The sequence below is a fragment of the Durio zibethinus genome, chromosome 5, assembly GCF_047325235.1.
Source record: "Durio zibethinus cultivar Kanyao isolate XHJ-2024 chromosome 5, ASM4732523v1, whole genome shotgun sequence".
NCBI lineage: Eukaryota > Viridiplantae > Streptophyta > Magnoliopsida > Malvales > Malvaceae > Durio > Durio zibethinus.
In genome coordinates, this window is record NC_143166.1 from 1,447,318 (window position 1) to 1,471,913 (window position 24,596).

General features: G+C 33.2%; 3 protein-coding genes and 1 pseudogene across 9 annotated transcripts; 1 reads left to right on the forward strand and 3 right to left on the reverse strand.

The window, feature by feature from the left end:
* Positions 1-5,077: 5,077 nt before the first annotated feature.
* On the forward strand, positions 5,078-10,951 carry LOC111282286 (uncharacterized). 2 transcript variants are annotated; one of them, XM_022870303.2, is made up of 5 exons: positions 5,078-5,217; positions 5,434-5,542; positions 7,038-7,273; positions 7,427-8,237; positions 8,552-10,951. In XM_022870303.2, exons 3-5 carry the CDS (start codon positions 7,040-7,042, stop codon positions 10,735-10,737), a joined length of 3,231 nt encoding a protein of 1,076 aa, XP_022726038.2. In that variant the 5' UTR covers positions 5,078-5,217; positions 5,434-5,542; positions 7,038-7,039; the 3' UTR covers positions 10,738-10,951. The 2 variants fall into 2 exon arrangements, with proteins under 2 accessions (XP_022726038.2, XP_022726036.2); XM_022870301.2 differs by having other exon boundaries at positions 5,078-5,542.
* A 2,055-nt stretch (positions 10,952-13,006) lies between these two features.
* Positions 13,007-13,931, reverse strand: LOC149518639 (putative pentatricopeptide repeat-containing protein At1g69350, mitochondrial). Its single transcript, XM_089761432.1, has 3 exons — positions 13,808-13,931; positions 13,220-13,758; positions 13,007-13,120 (listed from the first exon to the last, which is right to left on the reverse strand). Exons 1-3 carry the CDS (start codon positions 13,929-13,931, stop codon positions 13,007-13,009), a joined length of 777 nt encoding a protein of 258 aa, XP_089617558.1.
* A 192-nt stretch (positions 13,932-14,123) lies between these two features.
* LOC111282171 (uncharacterized) lies at positions 14,124-24,225 on the reverse strand. 6 transcript variants are annotated; one of them, XM_089760515.1, is made up of 15 exons: positions 23,974-24,225; positions 20,477-20,815; positions 19,754-19,831; positions 19,502-19,557; positions 18,906-19,025; positions 18,733-18,803; positions 18,115-18,208; positions 17,747-17,950; positions 16,487-16,738; positions 16,045-16,153; positions 15,794-15,861; positions 14,966-15,035; positions 14,808-14,882; positions 14,630-14,721; positions 14,124-14,424 (listed from the first exon to the last, which is right to left on the reverse strand). In XM_089760515.1, the coding sequence occupies exons 2-15, from the start codon at positions 20,789-20,791 to the stop codon at positions 14,349-14,351; spliced, it is 1,680 nt and encodes a 559-aa protein (XP_089616641.1). In that variant the 5' UTR covers positions 20,792-20,815; positions 23,974-24,225; the 3' UTR covers positions 14,124-14,348. The 6 variants fall into 6 exon arrangements, with proteins under 6 accessions (XP_089616641.1, XP_022725889.2, XP_022725891.2 ...); XM_022870154.2 differs by lacking the exon at positions 23,974-24,225 and adding an exon at positions 21,296-21,338; XM_022870156.2 differs by lacking the exon at positions 23,974-24,225 and adding an exon at positions 21,296-21,338 and having other exon boundaries at positions 20,477-20,927.
* LOC111282612 (UDP-glycosyltransferase 708G1-like) lies at positions 21,941-23,587 on the reverse strand (annotated as a pseudogene).
* Positions 24,226-24,596: the final 371 nt, after the last annotated feature.

Genomic DNA, 24,596 nt, shown 5'->3' on the forward strand with positions numbered 1-24,596 from the left:
ATTCATGGGATGGATCGGGTCGCCCACATATTTGATATTAATTATTTATATAATTATTTAAATTTAGTTCGATTTAATATTTTTAATTTCAAAATTTTTAAAATTTAACTCAAATAAAAAAATTTATAAATTCATTTATTAAACTTAATTTATATAATAAAAATGTTTTAAATTTTTTTAAAAAATAAAATATAAAAATAAATTTTCATATACATATATAATACTTATCTAATTATAATATTTTAATTTTATATAATTTATTCAAACTAGGCTATGTTAGGTTTCATTTTAATTTTTTTTGTCTATGATTTGATTCGAAATTTAAATGGATCTAAAAATTATGTCTAAACTCGTTTAACAAATTTTATTCTTTTTATTTAATTTTTTTTAAAATTTAGACAAAACCTCAAATTTGAATAGATAACCGACTTTTTGAACAAGTCTACGTTGCAGGGGGTTATCGAAATTTGCCTTTGCTAGAAATTTACCGTAGTGCATTATTTCTGAAAACATCCCATATTCTCATTATATCTATGATTCTCAATTTAAATTCAGGTAAGAGCTGGCAGCAATGAAATGATGAACAGACCAGTTAAAGGCATACCTGCAACCAAATTGTATCGCAAACAGCAGTAAACCCACAATTACCATCATCTCCAGCTTCCATCAGTCTCGGTAGAAGCTCTCCAAAATACACATTCCAAGACTTATTGTTTACGTTTAATTGAACCAGCAAAGTGATACAAAACCTAGTAGCATCAATCAGAAGAAATGGCCAAAGGTTAATGGACATGTCCAGTAACACAGCCTTACCTGTGTGTATTGCATAGGTGGAAGTATTAATGGTTGATCTGCCCACCTATTTGCAAAGAAAAACCATCAGAACATTCCTCTCATGATTTCTTCTGTTTACCTAACGTTTCTCCATAGAAATAACACAACCTGAGCATGGAGCTTTTCAGTTTCCCTGGCCATGAAATCCATCCATGGAGAATTAATGCATCTTCACTATACGTGTATGGTAACAATATTTAGTTCTCTCCAAAAGGCTAAATATTATGCTATTATCTTGTCGAATTAGGGTCAGGAGCTCTCACTCTCATCCACCCTTTGCTTCTTCAAAAACCTGTATGTAAAGAATGCGAGCAACTGTCAGAAATAATTATCTCCATTAATGCACAAAGCTTTCTATAGCAATTTTTCGAAATTTATAGTAGTTATACTTCAATTACAAAGAACAAATTCTTTATTTTCCAACTACTTCCAAAACTAAATTCAAGTTTAATACTGCCTAATTTGAAAGTTACATAATACTAAGAGTTTAATAATCACAATAGGAATCATATAAATTGAGTTTTATCGTACTAAGAAAAAATTAAATATAGAAAAAAGCCAGCAAAGTGACAGCAAGTGTTTGGAAGTGTTTGCTTGTGTCTGGACGTTAGCTTTTGCAATGAGAAGGATAGAATCTGAGAAAAATGTGAGCTTAAAAAATACAAATCTGGTTAATTTCTAAGACTGCGGGGACATAATTTTTTAGTTACTTTCTCGAAAAAGCCATTGGGTAGAGCAAAGATGCTCTCTTTGCTCCTCCCTCGTTTCCTTGGAGTTCATGAAAATTTAGTTGCACTTTAACGTTGGAGACCATTAGCTGTGAGAAAAAAATTGAAAAAACTAAAAATTGATTTAAAATTATAATATTTGATTGAGTATAGGCCAATTTTTTATTATTTTATTCAAATTAAGTTTAGATATTAAATATATATATATATTAAATTTAGAGCTAATTTTAATTTGAAATATGAAAAATTGAATAAAATTATTTCTTTTTATTAGTTTTTATATATTTTAAAATTTTATAAAATAAAAATAATTATGTTATATGTAAATATATTTAAATATATTACAAATCTTATAAAAATAATATATAAAAAATAAAAAAATAAATTTTAAAAATTAATCAACCGAATCAAAAAAATTTTATTGAAATCAAAACAATTTTAAAAAAATCGATTTGAATTCGAATCGAATTTAAAATTTTCATAATATTATATATTATTAAAAAATCAAATATAAATTCATCTAAATGAAATTGAATCAGGGTAATTTCGTTGCATGAATATTGAAAAAGGGTAGTTTCATTATTTTAGGGAAAACGAGAGGGTATGAGTAGGATTGGTAACCCAATTCGTTTCCGATGAATTTTGACTCGATCTAATCTCATAAGATCGATTTTTTTTTTAAATTAGGTTTCGGGTCAAGTTGGATAATGTTAAAAAAAAAAATTAGGGCTGGGTTGGGTTAAAATTTTAGACAAATCCGACTTGACCCGATATTATATAAAAATTATTTTTTTAATTAATTATTTATATATATTTAAATATTTATATTTTAAAAATAATATTTTATTAATTTCGAATCAAATCGAGTTATGTACTATTTATATAATATTAAATCAAATCGAATTCGAATATAAAAAAATTAAAAAATTTTTAAATTTAATTAAATTTAAATTTAATAAATATAAAATTAAATCAAATTTATAATGAATAAAAATTAATTTCGATTTGATTCGTTATTAACCTAAGTGCGAGTTAAAGCTTCTTTCTGGTTTTTGGCAGCCCAACACTCGTGGACACGATCGCCATAGGGATTTGACTTTTGAGAGTTGGTGTCGCCGCAAGGCTTTGATTTGCTAAGCCCAAAAACAAAAAAAGTGTACGGCCAATATTGGGATCTCCATGTTGAATTTACTAATTTAGGTTTGAAATGTTAAAATTACTTCTATGTCCCTCTATCAATGCCATGGCATGCTGTAATTGCTTTTTTTTTTTTTAAGCTATAAAAAGTTTTTAAGTTTTGTTCCGTATATATGATATATGTTTAGATTAATTTATATAAATTTATTTATGTAAAATTATTTATAAATTTATAATATTATTTACATTTTTTATCTCTATAATTTGTTAAAATAATTTTAAAATTATAGTATATAAAGTTCACAATTATAATTTTATATTAATAAAAATAATAAGTAGAGCTTAACTCAAGTGATAAAAAGTAAAATAGAATTTAATTATGGATATAAACTAATGTGAAAAGCCATGGTTTTAAAAGAAAAAAAAGGTTTGGCCACCAATCATTTAAGGCCAAAACAAAGTGATTAATTTGCATTTTCATGGAATTTTAATTTATTTGTAAATATCCGTATAATCTCGTATTAAAAATATATATATGTATGTATGTACATATTTAAAAAAGGCTGATCAGAGTGAGGCTAGTTAAGTAATAGTTATCTAAATGCCATAAGAAACTTAAAAGGAAGATTGATTTTGTTATACTATTATCATAAATTTCTTTTTAGAGATCAAAAAGCCCTAAATCAGATATGATCTCATACTTAATAAAGTAATGAAATCGATACTTCGATTAATCGAATCATATTTACATGATGTTAATCTTTAAATCTAAAAAAAAAAAATTATGAATTTATAACATCTAATGTTGTTTTCATCTATCTTTTGACATGCATGCCACAATTCAAATTTCTTAATTTCTCTTCTATGTATGTATAAATAAGTATGCTTTCGTATCGCCAAACCTTATGTATGATCATATTATTTTATATATCGATAAAATTTTTTAAATTTTATATGTATAAGAGAAATTAAAATACATCACGTATTATTTTATAATAGTTATTGTGCTGGCATTATTAAATATAATATCTCATTTGCAAAAAAGGGTAATCCAGAATCTCTCATTTCTTAAGATTAAACTCTTATCCCTTATTTATATGAGCAATTTTTTTAGCCAATCAAGGCTTTAATTCCCCTTTACTTCATTCTTCCTTTATTGTTTGATGGATTTTTGGGGCGTTGTTACCTTTGGGAAGAAGCAGTGTTTGTTATAATAATGTAGCTAAAAAGCAAACTCAGAGGCCCAAAGTGTTTAGCTTTAATTCCTTTTTCTCATAGGCCCTTTTTTTTATGTAAACAAATCTGAATAACTCAATTTTTTTTTTCAGATTTTATTCATCACTTTCTCACTTCTTTTTCTTTTCTTTCTTTCAACTATTCTATTATTATTTTTAAACAAAAAATAATAAAGGATCAACCAATCAAAATCAACCACACCTATAACTGTAAAAAAAAACTTTAATTCCTTACAATGTTACTATCAGTTAAATAACTTACGTGATATAAATATTTAATAAAATTATAATATATATAATAAAAATTTAATTATCGTTACATTAATTATTGTTATATCATCAAAAATTATTCTTAAAAAATATAAAAATAAATGATATGACTGTAACTAGATTTTTATATTACATGTTATGCTTTTATTAAGTATTAATACAAAATTAATGGTATTAATTTAAAATATTAAAGTGTTTGATGAAAAAAAAAATTAAATTGACAAAACAGTTTTTTTTATCTTTAATCTTATTTAAAGAAAAGTGAACAGAGAAGCGACCAATCAAAATCAACCACAACTACGGCTGTAATAAAAGCCTCTTTAAGAAAAAAGTGAACAGATGATATCGTAATTATGTCTGATTTTGAGGGGCATTTATTACTGAAAACTCTCTCCAGCACATCTCTGTCCTAAACCTCAAGAGACCTCATCATTCAGACAGTATCGGAGGACTCCACTTCCTGTCTGCTCTGCAGCATTAGCCAATTAAACACTGTTTAAAATGGAAAATCTCCAATGTAATTAACGCTAATTAATTACTACTGCCTACATGATTAGGAGATTTTGTTCTTTCTTTCCAAAGTCTTTTTGTTGCATTTTCACTTGCCTTTATAAATAAATAAATTAGTCATAATACTTAATAATATTATTAAAATTTCACATTGATTGAATATTATTAATAAATATATGAATTAATTGAATTAAATTTTAAATTTAATATTAAATTAAGCATTCGTCATAATGAATTTATATTATTTTGTTAAATATCTGTACCAATAGCAAGAAAGAGGAAGAGAATCTAGGCCATTTCTTTATAGTTACTCAAACAAAAAAAATAATATATATTGAGAAATAACAGAATTGTGAGAGAAGTGAAGGAAAAGCAGAGAATAAAAGGAGACCAGATGTTGACAAAATTCATGTCAACGTTCTTAGAAGGCCGTTTTGTTTGTGTGAAGATTGCTTATCGGGGATCTTTCTCTCTCTCTCTCTCTAACGCACGCCACAGCAAAGGTTTTTCTCCGGAAACAAAAATAAAAATTAGAACTTAAACGGTATCTTTTTTTTTTTAAGGGACAGAAAGGTTTGGCCCAGAAGAGCGAAATCTCCTGCTTTTCTTTTTGGTTCAACCTGATGACAATCTAACCTTTAACGGTGTTACAAAAACACCCACTTGGTTGTTTTAGCTGTATTGATTACTGTAATTTTGTTGTTGTTGTTGTTGTAAAGCTTTAATCTTTGAAGTTTGGAAGCTGTGAATTATCTATGATGGGGAAGTATAAAGCAAAATCCATGGGAGAATCTTGAAGGAGAGGTGATTAGAGGATGTGGGTCTGAGGTAAAATTGTTCTTTTTCACTTTCTGGTAAATTGACTTATTGATTTTATATATATATATATATATATTATATTATGATTTGGTTAATTGGGTTTTATTTATTCTTTTTTGCTGAAGTTTCTTTTATTTTTAAGTCTGATAAATTGTGGGGTTATGGTTACTTCGCAATTGAGTTAATTAAACCTATATTCTTAACTGTATGTTTGCTGATTTTTTGCTTCATCTAATCAGGATTTTTTAGCTTCTATTTTTGTGGTTTCTGGATTGGGGTTGATGGTACTTTTGATTTGATGGATGATCATAGCTTTTGTAATGATATGTTCAGATGTTAATATTTGCTAATATCTCATATTAGTTTAGGTATTAGTTACGTGGGTCTACTCTGTTAACTTTGCTTACTAATTTTAGCATCTTGCTTTCCCCTTCCTTAACAAACAGAATAGGATTTTGCTTTCTTGATCCTAGGGTTCCCAGCTTTCCTTCTTTGTCAGCACCTTTTTCTGCAAAATTCTGTCTTTATCTGGGAAGTTCAACTTGTATGAAGTGGGTTTGGTGATTAATTGATGATGTTGTAGCTTACTTTATACTTCTAAATGTTGGTTACACGTGTCTGCTTTTGGTGGTTAGTTATGAATTTATGATTATGGTACTTTTCCATAGATGATAGAGCAAAAACTTTTACAGTTTGGCTGAAACAATGTATTTAGTCTATGGAGATTTTCTACCAAAGAAAGGTGTGATGATTCCTTGGTTTAATGGCTATATTCCTTGGCGGCATTACTTATGAATTTGCCGTTTGGCTGAAACAATGTATTTCATGTATTCACATATTGCCAGTGCTTAGGGATTTATCAATGAGTTTGTGGAGACAGAATTTTCCTTATGCAGGCTCTTGTAATCATCTCATCTTCCAGTTCTCCACTCATCAACTTGAGCTTGCTTTGCTATTATTGAGTACTTATCAATCAAGAAATTAAGTTGATCTCTGGCACGACTAACATAATTGATGCCACCCTTTCCCTGGATTTTGTAGCCTACTTATGATTGTTATAGTATTTGCTCTCGTGTCACCTTAGTGTCCTGGAAACCTGAGGTTCATTTTGATTCCATTGGTGCATGAAACTGACTCATAATTGCTTGTGATTAATGTTATTTTGTTTGTTTCGGGGTTCAGGTGGGGTAGGATTCCTGCACTAGCAGTACAAAGGTGCCCTTTTCTGTTACAATGAATATCTTCCAGGCTTTTTAACAAAATGCATCGTTGTCAGAGAATTTTCTCACATTTTTCTTTAAATTGCTTTTATACTTGGAGAATATAGAGAAAGATTTGCTCTTTTGATAAATATGTTTAACCATTGTCTATGGTTTGTCTGGTTTGATAAATTATGTGAATGGATAACACTGCAAGTAATTTCCTTAGGCAATTAAGTATTAAGATTCTTGTAGTGATGATTGTTCATCATATGCTAAATTACTTAGACTTGTACTGATTTCAGGAATGGGAACAAAAGTGCAATCTAAAAGCTATTTGCCAGGATATTACTCAATGAGGGATCTCAACGAGGATTCTAACAGTTGTAGCTGGCCACTTCGTTATGGGGATAAAACCTTGACAAATGGTCAGTATTACACTAGCTTTTTCCCGAGGCCCAGTATAGATGCATATCCTAGGTATGATAAGGACGTATTGAAGAGAACAATGCTTGAGCATGAGGCTATATTTAAGAATCAGGTAATGAGGTCTCTGCAGTTTGTGTGCCTGTATTTAATTTTGTTTTACATGTCCTTCACCTGGCATGTTTCAATGAAGTTGAGAGTTGCTTGTTTATATACTTCATTTTGTTTTGTAGATAATTAAGTATCTGAGTTCTGTCTCTCTATCCAGGTGTCTGAGCTTCATTGCTTGTACAGGATACAAAGGGACTTAATGGATGAAATCAAAAAGAAAGAATTACAAAAAAATCGGATTCCTATTGAGCCATCATTATCCTCAAGTCCGTTAGCCTCACAAATTACAACTGAAGAGGCTCAGAAACAGCATATCCCCAGCTTCCCTGTGGCAAACTCTTTTTCTGGTAGACCATCGGTTTCTGTTGTTGAAGATAGTCATTCTCCCCTTAGTTCCATGAAGGGAAGCAGCATCCAAGTTGGTTCCTTTCTGTCCCAAAATGGAGGTAATTCAAAGGATGTTGAGGTGCTAGAGTGCAGACCCACAAAAGTGAGAAAGAAAATGTTTGATCTTCAACTGCCGGCAGACGAGTACATTGATACTGAAGAAGCAGAACAGTTCAGGGATGATACAAAATCTGGCATGTCAAATTATCTTCCAAATGGAAGTGGGAAAATTGGGCCTGAGAGTGGTGTGAAGCTATTTCGTGGTAATGTTGGGAAGACTGGTTGCCAAGGAGATGCTTCAAGATCTGATTCATATTTAAGGGGCAAGAATAGTTTGGCTGACTTGAATGAGCCTATTCAGATTGAAGAAACCAATAGTTCTGCAAATTTGCACTTTCTAGGCCATGGCCCCTATCATGGAGGCCGTGAACTCTCTGTTAAACCAAAGCAAGAGCCTTTTGGTTTGCCAAAAGACATTTCTGTGAATTCTCATCAACAAAGTGATAATAGGTCCATAAACAATATACATGTTGAGAACAATGGAAATGCTAGAGGATTCTTTTCCCATGTGCTTGAAGCAGGTAATGCTTACTTGTGAACTTGCAATCTATTCCCTTTTTCATTTGTTACCTATTAAGTCTTGTAGTATCTTCTTTGGCTTTGTCCTGTTGGCAGTAGTATGGTTTCTATGCCACATCTTGTACGGATGATAATGGACAGTCATATTTCCAATTTTATGATTGAGCATGCTTGTAGTCAGTGGAGAAAATAAATTATGTGATGTTGTCTTTATTTTTGCTTGTAGACAGAAAAACTGATATTTGGGCTGTCCTTCAGATTGCAATTCTAAATTTATTTTTTATTATTCTCATGTGAATATTATCTTGGTTTGTAGGGCATGGTAAAAGCAACTCAAAGTCTCTTTCTCAAGGTTTTCAGCCTCAGAAGTTGCCTGTATCTTCTCAACAGGTACAGGTTCCTTTGGACAAAGCTCATGATCCTCCAATGTTTTTGCTTGCTGATCAAAGCAAGACAGATCTCTCAAGAGAAAGAATGCTTCACTTTTTAGAAGTTTTGGAAAGAAATTGTGAAATCTCCAATAACAGCGATCCGGAGTCAATCATGACTTCAAATGCACCTAGTTTGAATACATTTGCTTCTTCTGATCTGGTAAAGCCATTGTCTCATTCGGTTTCTTCTTGGGAAAATTCTTCCAGTAGCTTAAGGCAGAAGTCAATGTCATTTTGGACTCACCCATTTTTGAGCTCATCCGGTCCTATTAGTAAGAGTTCTGTCATATCACCCCAGAGCAATGGGATTTTTGGAGAGAAGTGGCACATGAGTAGCAATTCTAGACTTAACCCGGGTTTTGGAAGTGAATTGCCAAATCGAAATGATTTTTATTATGGATCCTCATCAGGGTCCAAAGAACCTGCAATTCACTTCCCTTCAGTCAGTTACAATTATCTGAACTGTAGTAATTATAGTAAGGGGGTCTCTGAGCAGTTCAACAGTCATGGTTCAACTAAGCCCTACAACCTCTCAAATAGTGTTGATATGAAGTCTACAAGTGATGTGAATTTGAATGTGGTGCTATCAAACAGTTCATCTAATGTGCCAGTTTTGCAAGGAGGTCCTCAAATAGATGGAGGAAGAAAGCATGAGGACCATCTTCCAGGGTTGCCATGGCTACTAGCCAAGCCTGCTTGTAAGAATGAGGCCACAAGTTCAGGAAGGGATTTGAATGCTGGAGAATTGAGCTTCTCTCAATCTTTTCCAAAGCAGTCAACCAATAAAAATGAGACTGGAAATGGTTTAAGTCAAATTTTTACACAGGATGTAAAGTCAGTTTCGTTCTCCGATAATGTTGATGCCGGCAGGAGTGAAACAAGTGCATGCCTGCGCAATAAAAAGATTCTAGGGAATCCCATTTTTGAAAAGAATTATGTTTCTAAGAATGAGTCTTCTTGTACCTCCCCGTATGTACCTGTTACTCAACCACCTGAAGGTGAAGCAGAAAATAGGGGGAGAAATAAGTTACTTGATATTAACTTACCTTGTGATGTGACTGTTCCTGATGTGAGCCAAGACATTGTTGCAGAGAATTCAGCCATGGAGAAGGAAGGAGATACAAAGTTATCAAGTTTCAGACATCAAATTGACTTGAACTCCAGTGTTGATGAGGATGAAGCTTCTTTTATACCCTCTGTTCTGAGCACCAGTATGAAGATGACTGGAGGGATAGATTTGGAAGCTCCAGTAGTTCCGGAGCCTGAGGATGTCATTCATGGTGAAGAATTACTGGAAAAGGCATGTGAATTACCTTTGCAATCAGAACAAAGCAAAGATGACTGCCTGCAGGATGAACTTTTTAAGAGTGCAGTAGAGGCAATAGTTGCCATCTCATCATCTGGTCAGTGCATTCATTTGGATGATGTCAATTGCTATTCATCTGAAACTTCTATGACAGACCACCTTAATTGGTTTGTCGAGACAATTTCCTCTTTCGGCGAGGATCTCGAGCGCAAGTTCGAGGCTCTTTTGAGAGGTAAAGATGGGGATCAAGAAGAATCTTCCTTAGAAGAGATTGATTTTTTTGAATCAATTATTTTGAAATTACCAGAAACCAAGGAAGAGGATTTTATGCCCAAGCCTCTGGTTCCTGAAAACTTTAAAGTGGAAGAAACAGGAACTACCTCTCTGTTAACAAGTCGAACACGAAAGGGCCAGGGAAGGCGAGGAAGGCAGCGGAGGGACTTCCAAAGGGACATCCTTCCAGGTCTTGCTTCCCTATCAAGGCATGAGGTAACAGAAGATCTTCAGACATTTGGAGGGCTTATGAGAGCAATGGGTCATTCATGGCATTCAGGATTGACAAGAAGAAACTCCACTAGAAGCGGTTGTGGCAGGGGGAGGCGACGGTCGGTAACTAACTCCTCTCCTGCTTTAGCAGCTGCCACAACTTGCACGCCATTGATGCAGCAACTTAATAGTATTGAAGTGGGATGGGGGAAGACAACTAGACGACCCCGCCGGCAAAGATGTGCCACAGGAAACCCTCCATCTCTTGCCTTAACCTAATTCCAGAAACGGGCTTTAATGTATTAATTGAGGATACTATAGAGGGAACTATGTCATTGTTGCTTCACTGGCTTTGAGAAGCGAGGTTATCATGATCCCTGGGGATTGCCTTTCTATATTTCTCAGCCTGAAATTTGGCTACACTTGCATTATCCTTTAATAATGTCGCATGATTTCTTACAAGATATATGACAGCATTCCTTCAGTTTGTGAATTTAGTGAAACAATATGGGTTCTCTTTGTATTTTAGGGTTGACTAACCATCAATGCTAACTCTAATGACATGCAAACTAATTTAACAGATAATCGGCACTGTTCTCAACACTTCTGATATTTCTATATTGGGATATTTTTCAAACTCCATTTCTCCATTTCCACTGGTTGAGTTGAGCTGCATCCACTTCTCTATCGATTATTGTTTTCTCATTATTTTCAAACAAAGTAACCATGAAAACCACAAATTATCACTATTTATAATATCTAAAATATCAATACGAAATTTATACATTGATTGTAATTTTTTTTTTAATGATTAAGAGATTGTTATATATTTAATTTTTAATTTAAAATTTACTTTTTAACAAAAAAAATATTTATTAATCATTAAATTAAATTTAAATACTAGGGTGTAAAATTATATTTAAATTTAAAAAATCAAAATTTCATAATAATATTTTTTTCTGTTATGTGACTGATTTAATGTGCAACTTTGTTTTTCTTTTTAATTTTATAAATAATTTTTAATAAAAAAATTAATAAAAGGAGAGAAAGAAGACAGAGAGTGGGGAAGACGGAAGAAAGGGCACGTGGAGAGGGAATGTGGGGAATGAAGAAGATCTAGCTTTTGTACGAAGCTTAGGACAGAAGAAAGCAGAAGCGTCCGTGTCGGCGTCAGAGTTGATTTGCTGTCCAATCTCTTTGGTGATAGTCAATTGCCTTGTCTTTAGACATGCTCTTGCCCAATCACCTTTCACCAATCAGTTTCAAACAACCGTTTCTTTTATTATTATATCATTCAACTTTCCTTTCCTTTGAGTGCTACTCTTACTTGTCTGTCCCTTTCCATCCTTTTCTTTTATTTTTACTTTTTGGATTTTCCTAAACTTTTTATTTGCAATGTGGCCCCCCATATTTTATCTCTTTCTTTTGACATTTATTTATTCTCTTTAAATTTAATTATTCCTTAGGAGCTTGTGGCGAAGCCATTTTCCCTTCTCAAGATTAGGGTGGGTAATCAAATTCGGTTTTTTATAGATTTCGATTCAATTTTATAGAGTTAATTTTTTTTTTAAATTAAATTTCGAATCAAATTGAATAATGTTAAAAAAATATCGAGTTTAGATTTTAGATAAACTCGATTCGATTCGACTCGATTTGATAATATAAAAATAATTTTTAAATTATTTTTTATTTATATATTTATATAATTATATATTTAAATATTTATATTTAAAAAATAATATTTTATATTTTTAAAAAATAATATTTTATTAATTTCGGATCGGATCGAATCAAATACGTTTTATATAATATCGGATCGAGTTTGAATTCGAATATTAAAAAAATAAAAAAATTTGAATCAAATCGGGTCGGATTCGGGGTGAACAAAAATTTATCTCGATCCGACCCGTTACCATCCTTACTCAAGATAACCCAAATTAGAGCATGTTTGAAGTATGCTTATGAAAGTGATATATAAAAAATAATAATGATTTGGATTAGATTAAATTTGATTTAATTTATTTAAATAATATATAATATTATAAAATTTTAAAATTTATTTGAATTTAAATTCATTTTTTTTAAATCGATTTAAATTAAATTAAATTTTATTGGTTTAATTAAATTTGATTCATCGATTTTTTAAATTTAAAATGTTTTATTTATATATATTATTTTAATATATTTAAATAAATTTATATATTAAAAAAATATTTTTATTTTATAAAAATTTAAAAAATATAAAAATTAATAAAATATATAATTTTGTTCGATTTTATTTTATTTTTTATTTTTTACATCTCGATTTAAAATTTGATCTAAATTTAATATATATATTTAATGTCTAAATTTAATCCAAACCGAATAAAAAAAAACTTATCTAAACTAAATTACATATTATAATTTCAAATCAATTTTCATTTTTTTCAAAATTTTTTTTCACCCCTGGTGCTACCATTCGTCTCAACACCGTTCGAGTACAGAATTACCATTTTGAGAACATCCGCAAACCATAAGAATTCCATGTTGCAAAACTTTTCTCTTCGATCTAATCAAATATCATGCATGCCAATTCCGTTAAACCACATTGTGAGCACATATCAATTAGCGAATTCAGGACAAACTCATCTGAAAGGCCTCTTTGGATAATATGACCATGTATCTGATCTCCAAATTGAAATAAACCCGTGTCTGTACAAGCTGAGAGAGAACTTGCAAGGCTAAAGGAGTCAGGCTTTAGTCAATGCCTCTGTTAACAAACCTTTCTCAGTACAAATTGATATGAGCATATTCCATGAAACATCATAGTTAGGATCCATTTCATATAACCATGAACCAACCTTGCTAATTTTGAAAATCCCAACTCACCACAAGCCTCAGCTACACTAAGCATTGGTATCGAGTCCGGTTTAATACCTTCCAAAACTATTAAACGAAACATCTCCGACCCTTCACTTGACTTTTCATTCTCAACATAGCTCAAAATAATCAAACTCCACGAAACTATGTCTCTTATTGGCATTTCATCAAACACTCTCTTACCATAACTTAAGCATCCCATTTCACCATAGATACCAAGAAATGAAGTCCGAATAACAGAATGTTTCTCAAACCCATTTTTTATTATGGCCCCATGGACAATTCCACCCAAACCCAGATCACCAAAACCAGAACAAGCCCTCAAAACGGGAGGAAATATGAAGTTACTAATTTGGACTTGGTTTTTGTTTTTCTTTGTACGATAGAGAAAAATGGCTTCTTGAAAGCAGTTATTTATTAGAACAGCCCACGTGAAAGAATCTGGGTTTGAGAAGTTTTAGAAAAACAAGTTTTGAAGATTGAAAGGCACCCACTTGGGCATAGGATTCAATGAGCTTGGTGGAAGGGAGTGGGTCATGGTGAAGCCCAGTGACTAAGAAGTGGGCATGGTGTTGAGCTAATGATCTAAATAAAGGCATGTAAAGGGCGGTCATTGCAAACAGCAACTGGCTTCAGTTAAACGTGTTTTTGCTGTTAAACTTCAGTCCAGAACAAAGTTCAGCTAAAATCAGAAAGATGCATAATTCTTGTAAACTAAGGATATTGGTGGTGCAACAATCTGAAAAAAACTGTGAATGTGTTTGTGAGAAAGACGATAAGACATTGTTACAGAGTCAACTGCAGAATTCGAACAGAAGCTCAGATCACATTGATATACTATTAATAAGCATTTATGATGATACAAGAGAAAGAATATCACGTTCCTTATCCTAAAACAAACAAATCATTGCTCAATAAAATCAGAATATTATTTCTACATGAGAAATACTTATCTACAAAATACAGTAGAAGAGAAATCAAACCAAGAATCAACGGCATTTGATCAGCTGGTGGAACTGGATATTAAATGTTTAGGGTCGATGATGTACATATTTCGTTCTGGGGTCTACTATAAGACCCTTTCCCCCATTCACTTCTAAATCGTGCCTGCCATAATCATATCGACAGAAACTTAGAATCATTTTGATTTTTGATTGTTGATCCACTGGCTCGCAAACAACCATTTCATATAAAACAAGATTAATCATGAAAATCGTTGAATAAACCAATTGAACTATCGATACAATTATTAGGATTAAGCAAGGGTATGTTTAGTTTGAAATAATAAACAGATTAAACTAGATCACTCAACTGAAACACGAAATCGGGGACGGTCAATTGCTCACGAGGAACATATGTGAATAGCTGCAGAAGCCTATCAACATATACCACTTTCTTCCACAACTGTAGATAAATTCCAAGAACATCAAGTTACAGCAAGATTCCTCAACAGACAAATCATTTTTCAATGAGAAATAATTAAGACATACCACATTGTCCACTAACATTTGCAGAGCAAAAATTGCAGCCTTCAAGTGAAAGGTAGGATGAAGAACATATATTGCCTATAGAAAACATATAAGACAATATAAAAAACTAAAGCTGTATATGAATATTCAGATTAGATAGAATCGTTAGTGCTGCATACATGCAAATTATGTTGGTGCTTCCGACCAAGTATTTGCTGCAATCTTCTCATCCATCCTAAATCTGGTTGGCTGGTTATTCCAGAATAAAAATTAAACATGAGCAGGTATCAAAGAGAAATTCACATTCAAATTGACTGTTCTGAAAACAATTTACTACGAAGACCATATAATGGTGCTGTAGCTGTACCAAGAGAGGTATGTATTAATTATAATGAAAATTTCCCAATCTAGATTCTATTTTCCAAAGACAAGACACAACCTTTTTGTTTGTTTGATTGCATTTTTAATTATGCAATTGCTTATGAGCCCTCATTTGTTATCTCTTTCGGTGTCTAGGAATTGATCTAATATCAGAAACTTTTAAATGCAATTTCAGAGAATGACTTGTATGACCAGCTGTCCAAAGTGTAAAAGAAATTATTGATCCTTGTTAAGTAAAATCACATGCAGTTGTACAACAAGTTCAATTTTTCAATAGTGTCGCACTGTTTCTTACCCTGACAGTGGCTGGCTTCCTATCTTTTTTAATATATTTAACCTTTGATGATCAGATAAAATCAGCTTTCACACCAGGAAAAAAAATGATGGCCAACAGCTATGATACTGAAATCTCTAAGGAAATGGGCATCCAGAATTTATTGTTTAAAAAAGCAATGGTTTTAAGATATTAGCATATAATTGGAAATATTGTTATAAGAAGAAATAGGTCAAAAAGCTTTCACTCAAAGAATTCAAACATTTAGCCAAATCCACCAACCTTTAACCCCTGGTAGTTTCTTTAAAGTGCTTGAATTAAACCAAATTTCTCATAACCATACAATACTTACATTTGTAAAGATGCTGCAGAGTGGAAGTATACAATAGTATAAGGCTTCTGTATCAAGGGTTCAAATTCCTGAAATTAGAAAGCAAAAAGATGATCCTAGCTCAAAAGCAATTTTTCAATAAAAGTATACCATCAAATGTCTCCATAACCACAATTTCTTTCCCAAAATCAAGCAGTTTAAATGATGTGTATTCTATGAGACTATGTCTTGAAATTTCAAAAGTACAATCAAAGCAACTAGTAAGTTAATACCTTTACAACATAGAGAACAAAACGTTCAAGCTCAAGACACCGCAGCAGAAAATGTGCTCCAACAACAACCATAACAGGGCGACCTTCACTGTCCACTCCCCCACGATAACTGATATCAAACAAATAAGCTAAGTCTAAACCTTATATTCAGACCAGGACAAATCTAAAAATGTATGAAATTGACGAGTTTCATACTATAAAAGAAACATGGTCCCACATATTGTTAATAAAGCCAAGACATAAAAATTGAACATAAAAGGTCTCAAGACTTCAACTGTTTGTTCATTATCATAACGTGCTTCCAGAGACATTGATTGTAAAGAACCCAATCATTCAACGGAAACATAAAGTTTAACCAATCCCAAAAATAATGAAATATAATAACAAGGAATGCTAACTCAAGATGGGAAAAAATGAAAGGAAATCAGCATAATACACTTACACAATTTTCATCTCTGCGATTTCAGAAAGATTAAGAGAATTTGCCTTAGCAAGGTATCTGGAGTGAAGTGAGTATTCTTCAGCAGCAGATAATGGAGGTCCACCGAGGTCACCAAGTCCAAGCATCTTAGCACAATTCCAACCACCTCGTCCTTCAGCAGTTTTTTCCCATTGTTCTTGGCGTCTCTGATCTGGATCTTTGATCAAGGACATGAAAGCGGGATCCAAATATGTATCCAAGTAATTTGAGTTCCTAAATGGATAACCATCATCCAATAAGGTCATTTAATGACTTGAAATCCAAATAGACTGTGATCATTTAGCAAAATCAAAACAGAACCACAATAATGGAAATAGAATACATGAAAACTGCCACAAAGCTACATGGAAACTCAGAGAAGCAAGAGTTTGATAGACTTCACAAATTCTAATTATCTAGCAACTAAACATAAATAAACTAGTAACAAGATTTACTTCTTGCTTTAATAATATCTTTCTCAAAACCTATCAAATCCACAAAACTGGAAAAACATATCTCACAGATGGTCAGAGCATATATCAAGGCATACATCCACATATGGCAACAAATAAAATGAAGAAATGCATAATTTCTAGAAAAGGAAAGGCAACTAGGTACATATGTTATCCAACAGATTTAAAACCAAAAGCTTTTATGTGTGTATTCATGCGTCCACATGCATGTGCATATCTGTGCAAGAGAGAGAGAGAGGGATCAAATAACATGATGGAGAAATGCATAATCTCCAGAAATGACAGGCAAAGCAAAGCAGATTTCATTCAAAACCACCCTTCATAAGGTGTGTAGCTTTTGAACTAGTTCATGTATGCAAATGCATGCGAACATGTAAGAGTGACTGAGTGGCTAAGAGATAAACAGAGAAGTTTTAAATTTCCTTAAAACAGCTACAGTTGCAAGTGGTACTTGCCCACAGCAAGAAATATGCTCAAAGGGAATCCAAAATATTGAATAGAGACTACTCTGGTTATAACTTAAATTCACTATCACAAGAAACTTGTTGATTTATTACACTTGAGAACTACTTAGTCACTTAGATATATTAACCAATAAAATATTTGGAAAAAGCGCATATTAAATAAACAAATACACAAGGTCATGATATAGATACACCTACATTACAATATCTGCACATAATGATATTGATCAATCTAAGGCCAAGAAGAGAATACTAAAAAAGTATGGAAAGATTAAAGATTTTATCATGAAATAGAGTTAACTAACCTTTGTACCAAACCTACATCACTTACAGGGAGTTCAACTTGATCTTGGGGAGGCTTTGGGAGGATCTTTTTGGGCAATGGGTTTATTCTGATTTTACGCTCATCAATGATGGTCTCACCATTCTCATCCCCAATATCTGCAGGAAGCTTAGATATGGCCACCTCCTCCTCATGCTTATCTCGAGGAAAGTAAAGGGGAAGCAATCTACAATTTACAAAATTAATGAGAAGATACCTTAGGTATATAGCATTTTAAGCAAAAGCACAAGGAAAAATAATCATCCTCAAGATATGAAGGCATTATAACAATGCATCCAAAGAAGCAAGCCATCTTTGCAAGGTAGTAGAAATGAATAATAATAGTGGTACCTCTTATAGATCTCAGTATCAGATGATGTGCTGGTACAAAAAACAACAGCAGTGATTTTATCTTTATGCTTTTCAAGAAATCGCCGAACAGTCCCTGAAGAACAGGAAAATGTTTGAACCCAGAAACATCCAAAATCCAAAACAGTTTCAATAACATGTATGAAACACAGGCAACTAAATGCGAACAGAGAATTCTGTTTTTAAGAGGTTTAGCCCTTATCGGAAGCATGCATTAGCGATCAAAATTTCAGATGACATGTATGCCAATCAAAAGAAATGAACATTACACAAAATAGTCAATGGCACCAAAAACATTGTATTTTCTATAGCACATTGAAAGAGTCAACTTAGGAAAAATTAGAGGCACAATTGGCGTCACTCCATTGCAAACATTCAAAATATAACATCTTATAATATTATTTTTCTTGTTCATTTGATAAGAAAAACATTTCAACGCTCCCTTGGATTTTTATTCACCACTTTCTGTAATAACAGCATCATAATAATGAAATGAAATTGCAAAATGTAAAAAAAAAAAATTTATATTCCAGATATTTTAGTTCACAAAACATCAACAGAATCAGACAAAGAGCTGTAACTTATAGAAAATTTTCTCACTTATAGCCACATGGGAAGCTGGTTCACGGGGATAGTTTTTAGCCTCTGTGTATATACAGCCCATAGCAATACTGCAAATGATACATGTAAAAAATAGTGAACATCTTACCCATAAAACAACAGATAGATGAACAAACTCAAGAAATACTTTATAGCATCTGCAATATACTAACCTCTGAAGACCATTTTCAATGAGAAGGTCAAGGCAAGATCGATAGCAATGACTCAGAGCATTTTCCGCAGCAGTATGATACTTTACTGCATACTTGGGACCAACAGTATGGATGACTCTCCTAACAATATGATACAAAAAACCATTAGTTTTCAGTCAAGACAGGATTTCATGACTAAAATTCAACTTATAACAGTTTTGGTGCAAACTGAATCAAATGGAATACTCAAATTCTAAAATAAGAAACATAAAAAGCAAGTCAGCACAGCTTCTCAAATGTGAGCTATGAACCACAGCTCATGCAGCATGATCACAACTGACCCATGCATTATCAAAAGAAAATGATGACATCATGCAATCATAAGCCTCAGTCTTCTACAATAATTGATGAAGAAATCAACAAACAAAGACACATGAAACAATTATAAGAAATATTATATAGGAAAATGTTACATTTCGTAATATAAACAAATATGCATTATCAATCTAATTTCTTGAGAACTTCATTGAAGTGCAGTAGATGCAAGTGTCTAATAATATCTTTGTAGACACATCATCTCTATACATTCTCAAGTTATGCAAGAATGTGATACGCACCTAGCAGGAAGATCATATGCATTAGTAACTTTGGCCATTCCTGTTCTGCATCCACCCTGTCAATAAAAGGTATATCAAGTCATTATTGCTTCAGGTTTCCTTATTCCCAACAACTTGCTTTAGAGTAAAAAAGATTTGTCAAACGATATAACAAAGCTTATAATACAGCTATCAATGTGGTGAAACAGATCATGAAATGCATCCATGGCAACAGTCCCCATATAATTTCTTCCCGATTAATTTTTAGCATACCAGTGTTTCACATTCTTCTGCAAGACCAGGTCCAGCAGCTGCATGCAAACCTTGACTACTGTGTGCTTCATCCAAGTTCTGCAACCAAGCATGCAAATAACAAATCAGAATATTTTCATCTTTAATTAATGATTTGTTCCTGGGTAAGGAACTCTGAGCCTTGATGGGATTAAAACATTAATTGAGTTCCTTGTATAAGAACAACTAAGGATCAAAGCTACTCACTCAAAGGTCATGCAAAAGTTAAGTAAAAAAGTTCCAACATTATTTACAACATTTTCCACATTGTTAGAGATACAAAGATGAAAGTTCAGGTCCTAAAGGACTACATATGCAAGTGTAAATGAATTAAATATACTCATGTGTGGAACAAAAACACTAAGCTGGGTTCAGCTCTAAAATTTTGAATGAAGTTGTTAGGCACATGCAGGTCAACTTAGTGTATCCATGCGATAAGCAATCAAGCCTCCTTAAAGGTAGTCCTTTTTTATATTATTTTGTTTATCAACTCAATCCTCATATAGCAATTCACTACAGATCCAATGTTACTAACAGACTTCTTCTCATCATTTTGTTTCCATATTCACTTGACCATGTAACATACATGTGTAAGTTTGAAAAATGCAAGGTTCTCCATATCCAAGGATAAAGTAATTCATACGATTCATCAAAATATTATGCATCTGTACAGATCAGATAAGGCCGGGAAAACTCAGTGCTTACCTCATTTGTAGAATTAACAACAGCATCAACCTCAAGGTTCCACGGCTGTCCCCTCCACAAGTATATCTTTGAGTTTATTTCTTGATCAACAGGAAACCTCGATACCATACCATAGCTACTACTCTCCTCCCCAGGAAACGTTAAAGGATCGGGGCAATATGAATTTGAAAATGAAGGATCTTCATTCCCATACTCCAAATAAGACCTATACTCTGCATCACTCCACCGTGGGACTTGATCCAAGGTCACAACAGAGTCCCCATTCTCGGTCAGGACTCCCCCCCTGGTTGTGGCCGTAGCCACTGTCCGATGCATTGTAGCAGCTCCCAATCAGAGTCCCTAACAGTAGTGAACCCGAAGTGCTTTATGAGCTCAAACTTTAACAACCCACAAGAAGTAACGGACATTAAAAAACAATGGTAATTCACACGGAACCCCACCGCGATAAAATCTATAATTTGACCAAAAAAGTGGAGCTTTATCAATGAACATCAACAAATTGCAAGACCTTTTAACCTATTGATATATCAATCACCAGAACCCACTTTTTAAAAGTTCCCAAATTATCGAATTACCTTAATTTGATCCATGAAAATACAGGAACAAGCAAGAAATCCCAATCCCTTATACCCAATATTAAATAAATTTTAACAAAAACAAGCAACAATTACCAAATTAACTCTAAAAAAACTAAGCAATTACGTTTTGGGAACCCTATATCCGAAGTTTTCGTATAAAATTAAACAATTGACTAAGCCAAATTAAAATTCGAAGAAACTCATCAAAATTCATAGTTCGATTTATGAAAATAGAACGTACCCGAAATTAAGAAGCTGGGGAATAAAATATGATCTTTAATTTCGTTTGGGGTTTTGATTTTATTTATTTATTTATTAATGTGGAAAATACAACTATTATTGTAGGGCCAATGAGCTAGCGGCAGCGAACCTAGTTTTGGCCGGAAATGTATTTTGAGTTAAAAAAAAAAAAACAAACTTTATTTGATTGTCAGTAACTTTGTGGCCCTCTAAATTTCAATATATTCCGTTTGAGTCCCCTTCTTTTATAATTTAATGCTATTAAGTTAAATTTTGGCTTTTCAATAGAAAATTAGAGAGATTAAAAAGTGGATATTTAGGCATATTAAAATAATATTATCTCATAATTTTTTAAATGTGTCATTAATGAGGGTAATAGAGTATTTTTCAAATTAAAGAGGGTAAGTGAATTTTTTTAAAAAAATTTCATAATAAATGTATTTTATCTTATTCAAAATAATATAAGATTTTGTCTAATTTTTTAATAAGAGCGATAATGGAATGAAGATTAGATTAGATTTGATTATTTTGATTAATTTATAATATTTTAAATTTTTAAAATTTGAATTGAATTTAAAAAAATGTTTTTTTTTTAAATTTTATTAATTAAATTTATCATTTTTTTTAACCCGAAAAAGTTTCAAATTGATTTTTAATTTTTTTTCTCAGCTTTACTTTTTTATTACTTAATCTTAAGAGGTACACAAATAAGATGTTAACTAAGCTTATAAATACTCCTCAATTAGCATTGGGTTTACATGGTGACCTATCAGCTAATTGATTATACCATTCTGTTCTTGTTCCAGCTTTGGAAAAGTTTCTTGAACATTTTCTCGCAATTTCCAGCAACCCCTAGAGCCTGTCTAGCCTCTTCACTGATTCTTGCATCTTCCAATTTTAACATGTTACTCCTGATCAGCTCCTTAGTACTGTCGCAAATCTCCTTTCCCTTCACCGAAGTCCAAAACATACTCAACTCTTCATGTACAGCCCCCATCCACCTACCTCTATCAGCTCTGAATTGATCATCTGGTCCCTATGTTGTGGCCATCCAAGCACAGGAATTCCATCCGCAATGGCTTATGAATCCACCAACAGCCTTGTGAGTTTAGTATCTCCTGCTGATTCACCCGTTCTTTTACTATCAATCCATTATTCTTAATCTTCTCCATTAGCTGGTGTCCGAGAGCCTCATCCAAACCCTCTTCTTCTTCTTTGTCTCCTACCTTACTATTCACCACCCGGACGGATATATATTGAGTCAGCACTAGCCCATTGCTTGACTCTCTTATTTGCTCTTTTGTTTTGACATAGGTGTCCTACTGCCAAAGCTGACAAAAACTACTGACCCTTCCTTTTGGGCCTCGAGCCACTTCAATGGTGCAAAAGAAGATTGCCCCTCAAACTCTAAGGGCAGAAAATGGCCAACAGGAAACAATGGATGCAATCCTTCTATTACTTTTCTACCCATAAGCATCTCCAGAGATTGCTTTCACGAGCCCTTCAAAAGAGTTAATCAACACCCCATTGATATTCTTGACACTCTGACTGTTGACCGAGAAATTTTTGTAAAGAAACTGTTCGAGTCTAGAAGTGTTGGAGGAAGTGACGACATGGGAATCGGTGAATCAAGGCCCGGAATTCTAATTCTATCACCAAACTGAGAAGAACCACCTTCAGTCTTGGAGAGGAATCGAGGGGAAGTATGCGAAACGGGAGAACATTGATTCTGGCTGGTGTTGTGAAGAGAATGTAGTTAGGGAAACAGAGATTAGCAGTGACTGGAATGACAGAGGGCATTAAGGTCATATCAATGATGATAAACGAGAGGGGTGGAGATTGAGATGAGATGAGATGAGATGAGGGGATCGAGACTAGAGCTTGAAAGGGTCATTGCAATTGGCAGTTACGGGATAAAGAGGGAGCCAGGGAGGAGCATAAACTTCTTCCAGTAACTTGAGGAAAGCCAGAGAAGAAATTAGAGATAAATTGAGATTCAGCAGAGGAAACTATAGGGTGTGTAGTGATTAAAGTGACCTGACATTGTTGGCGGATAAGAAAGGCAGCAAGTCGAAGGAAAGGTAGCAGATGACCCATGCCAGAACTAGGGAGGAGAGCAATATGAAGATGGGAGTCGATACCATCAGAGTTTGCCATGTTAGCTAAACCTGGAAATTCAAAAGCTGAAGCCTGGATGGGTAGAGAAAATGGGTGAGGATCGTTTGTTCTTATGCCGTGGAGTTTTGGTACTTGGCGAAGACAACCTCCGTCCCAATTTCACAAATCATCATAGAATTGGGACCACCTTCTTGTTTTTCTACTCATCGGCCAATAAGGAGTTTGGCCAACTATCCTTCTTGGTGTAGAATTTATTGATGACTAGAAGTCATAGTAACACAAATGGGTGGTCAAGTTTCAGCCAGTAGCCTGAAGTAGTTGACAGGAAAATAAAAGGCGTATGAAGGATATAGCATTTGCTCCTTACTGACCAGTAAGCAAATAAAAGTCCAAAAGAAGCAAGGACCCAAAAGAAGAAAGGACAAACAGGGTTCACCCATTACTAATAATGTCGTCATCATAACAAAATGACTATTTTTTTAGAAAAAAAAATATAAATCGAACTTTTTGAGTGAAAGTGTATGTACTTACCATTGAACTAAATATGAATTTGTCCCTTACCTGATAGTAGTTCAGCATTGGTGCAAATATCAATCACACGAGAAACAGGCAAAGATAGATGTACCCCAAAGGGGTGACCTGAGAACACAAGCTGATGCTGCATTAGCATTTTGCCCTCTTTTTCATGGCAGCTTGGCAAGGCCTAGCCAGGCCGAATCACCTGTGTTCTTAGGTGGCACCCCCTCGGGGCAAACCATCTTGGCTTGCAGGCAGCAGGCAGGCTCTGGGGTTAAGAATTTAGGATGGGTTGCCATTTGCCAGGGTTGGTTCTCCCCTTAAATACAAGGTGTTTGTGAAAATTTGCATGATGACACAGTGTGGTCATGCTGCTTATTGATGTCGAATGGATGTTGACATCCTTTGTAGCGCCATCAAACTTAATTGCCTTAACCATACTTAAGAATGTAATCAAGTAATTATAAAAAATAAAACTTTTAAATTGAAAATAAAGTCAAAATCTGGACAAGAGACTTAATCACTTAGCCAGAGACTTTTTTTTTTTTTTTGGGTTTTCAGCTTTGGTAAAGTTCTTTGTTGTCATTGTGTTATTATTTCCTTTTTCTGTCTCGATGTGGGATTTTGCTTCCAATGCCATTGCAAGCATTGGGCTGAAGAGTTCAAAA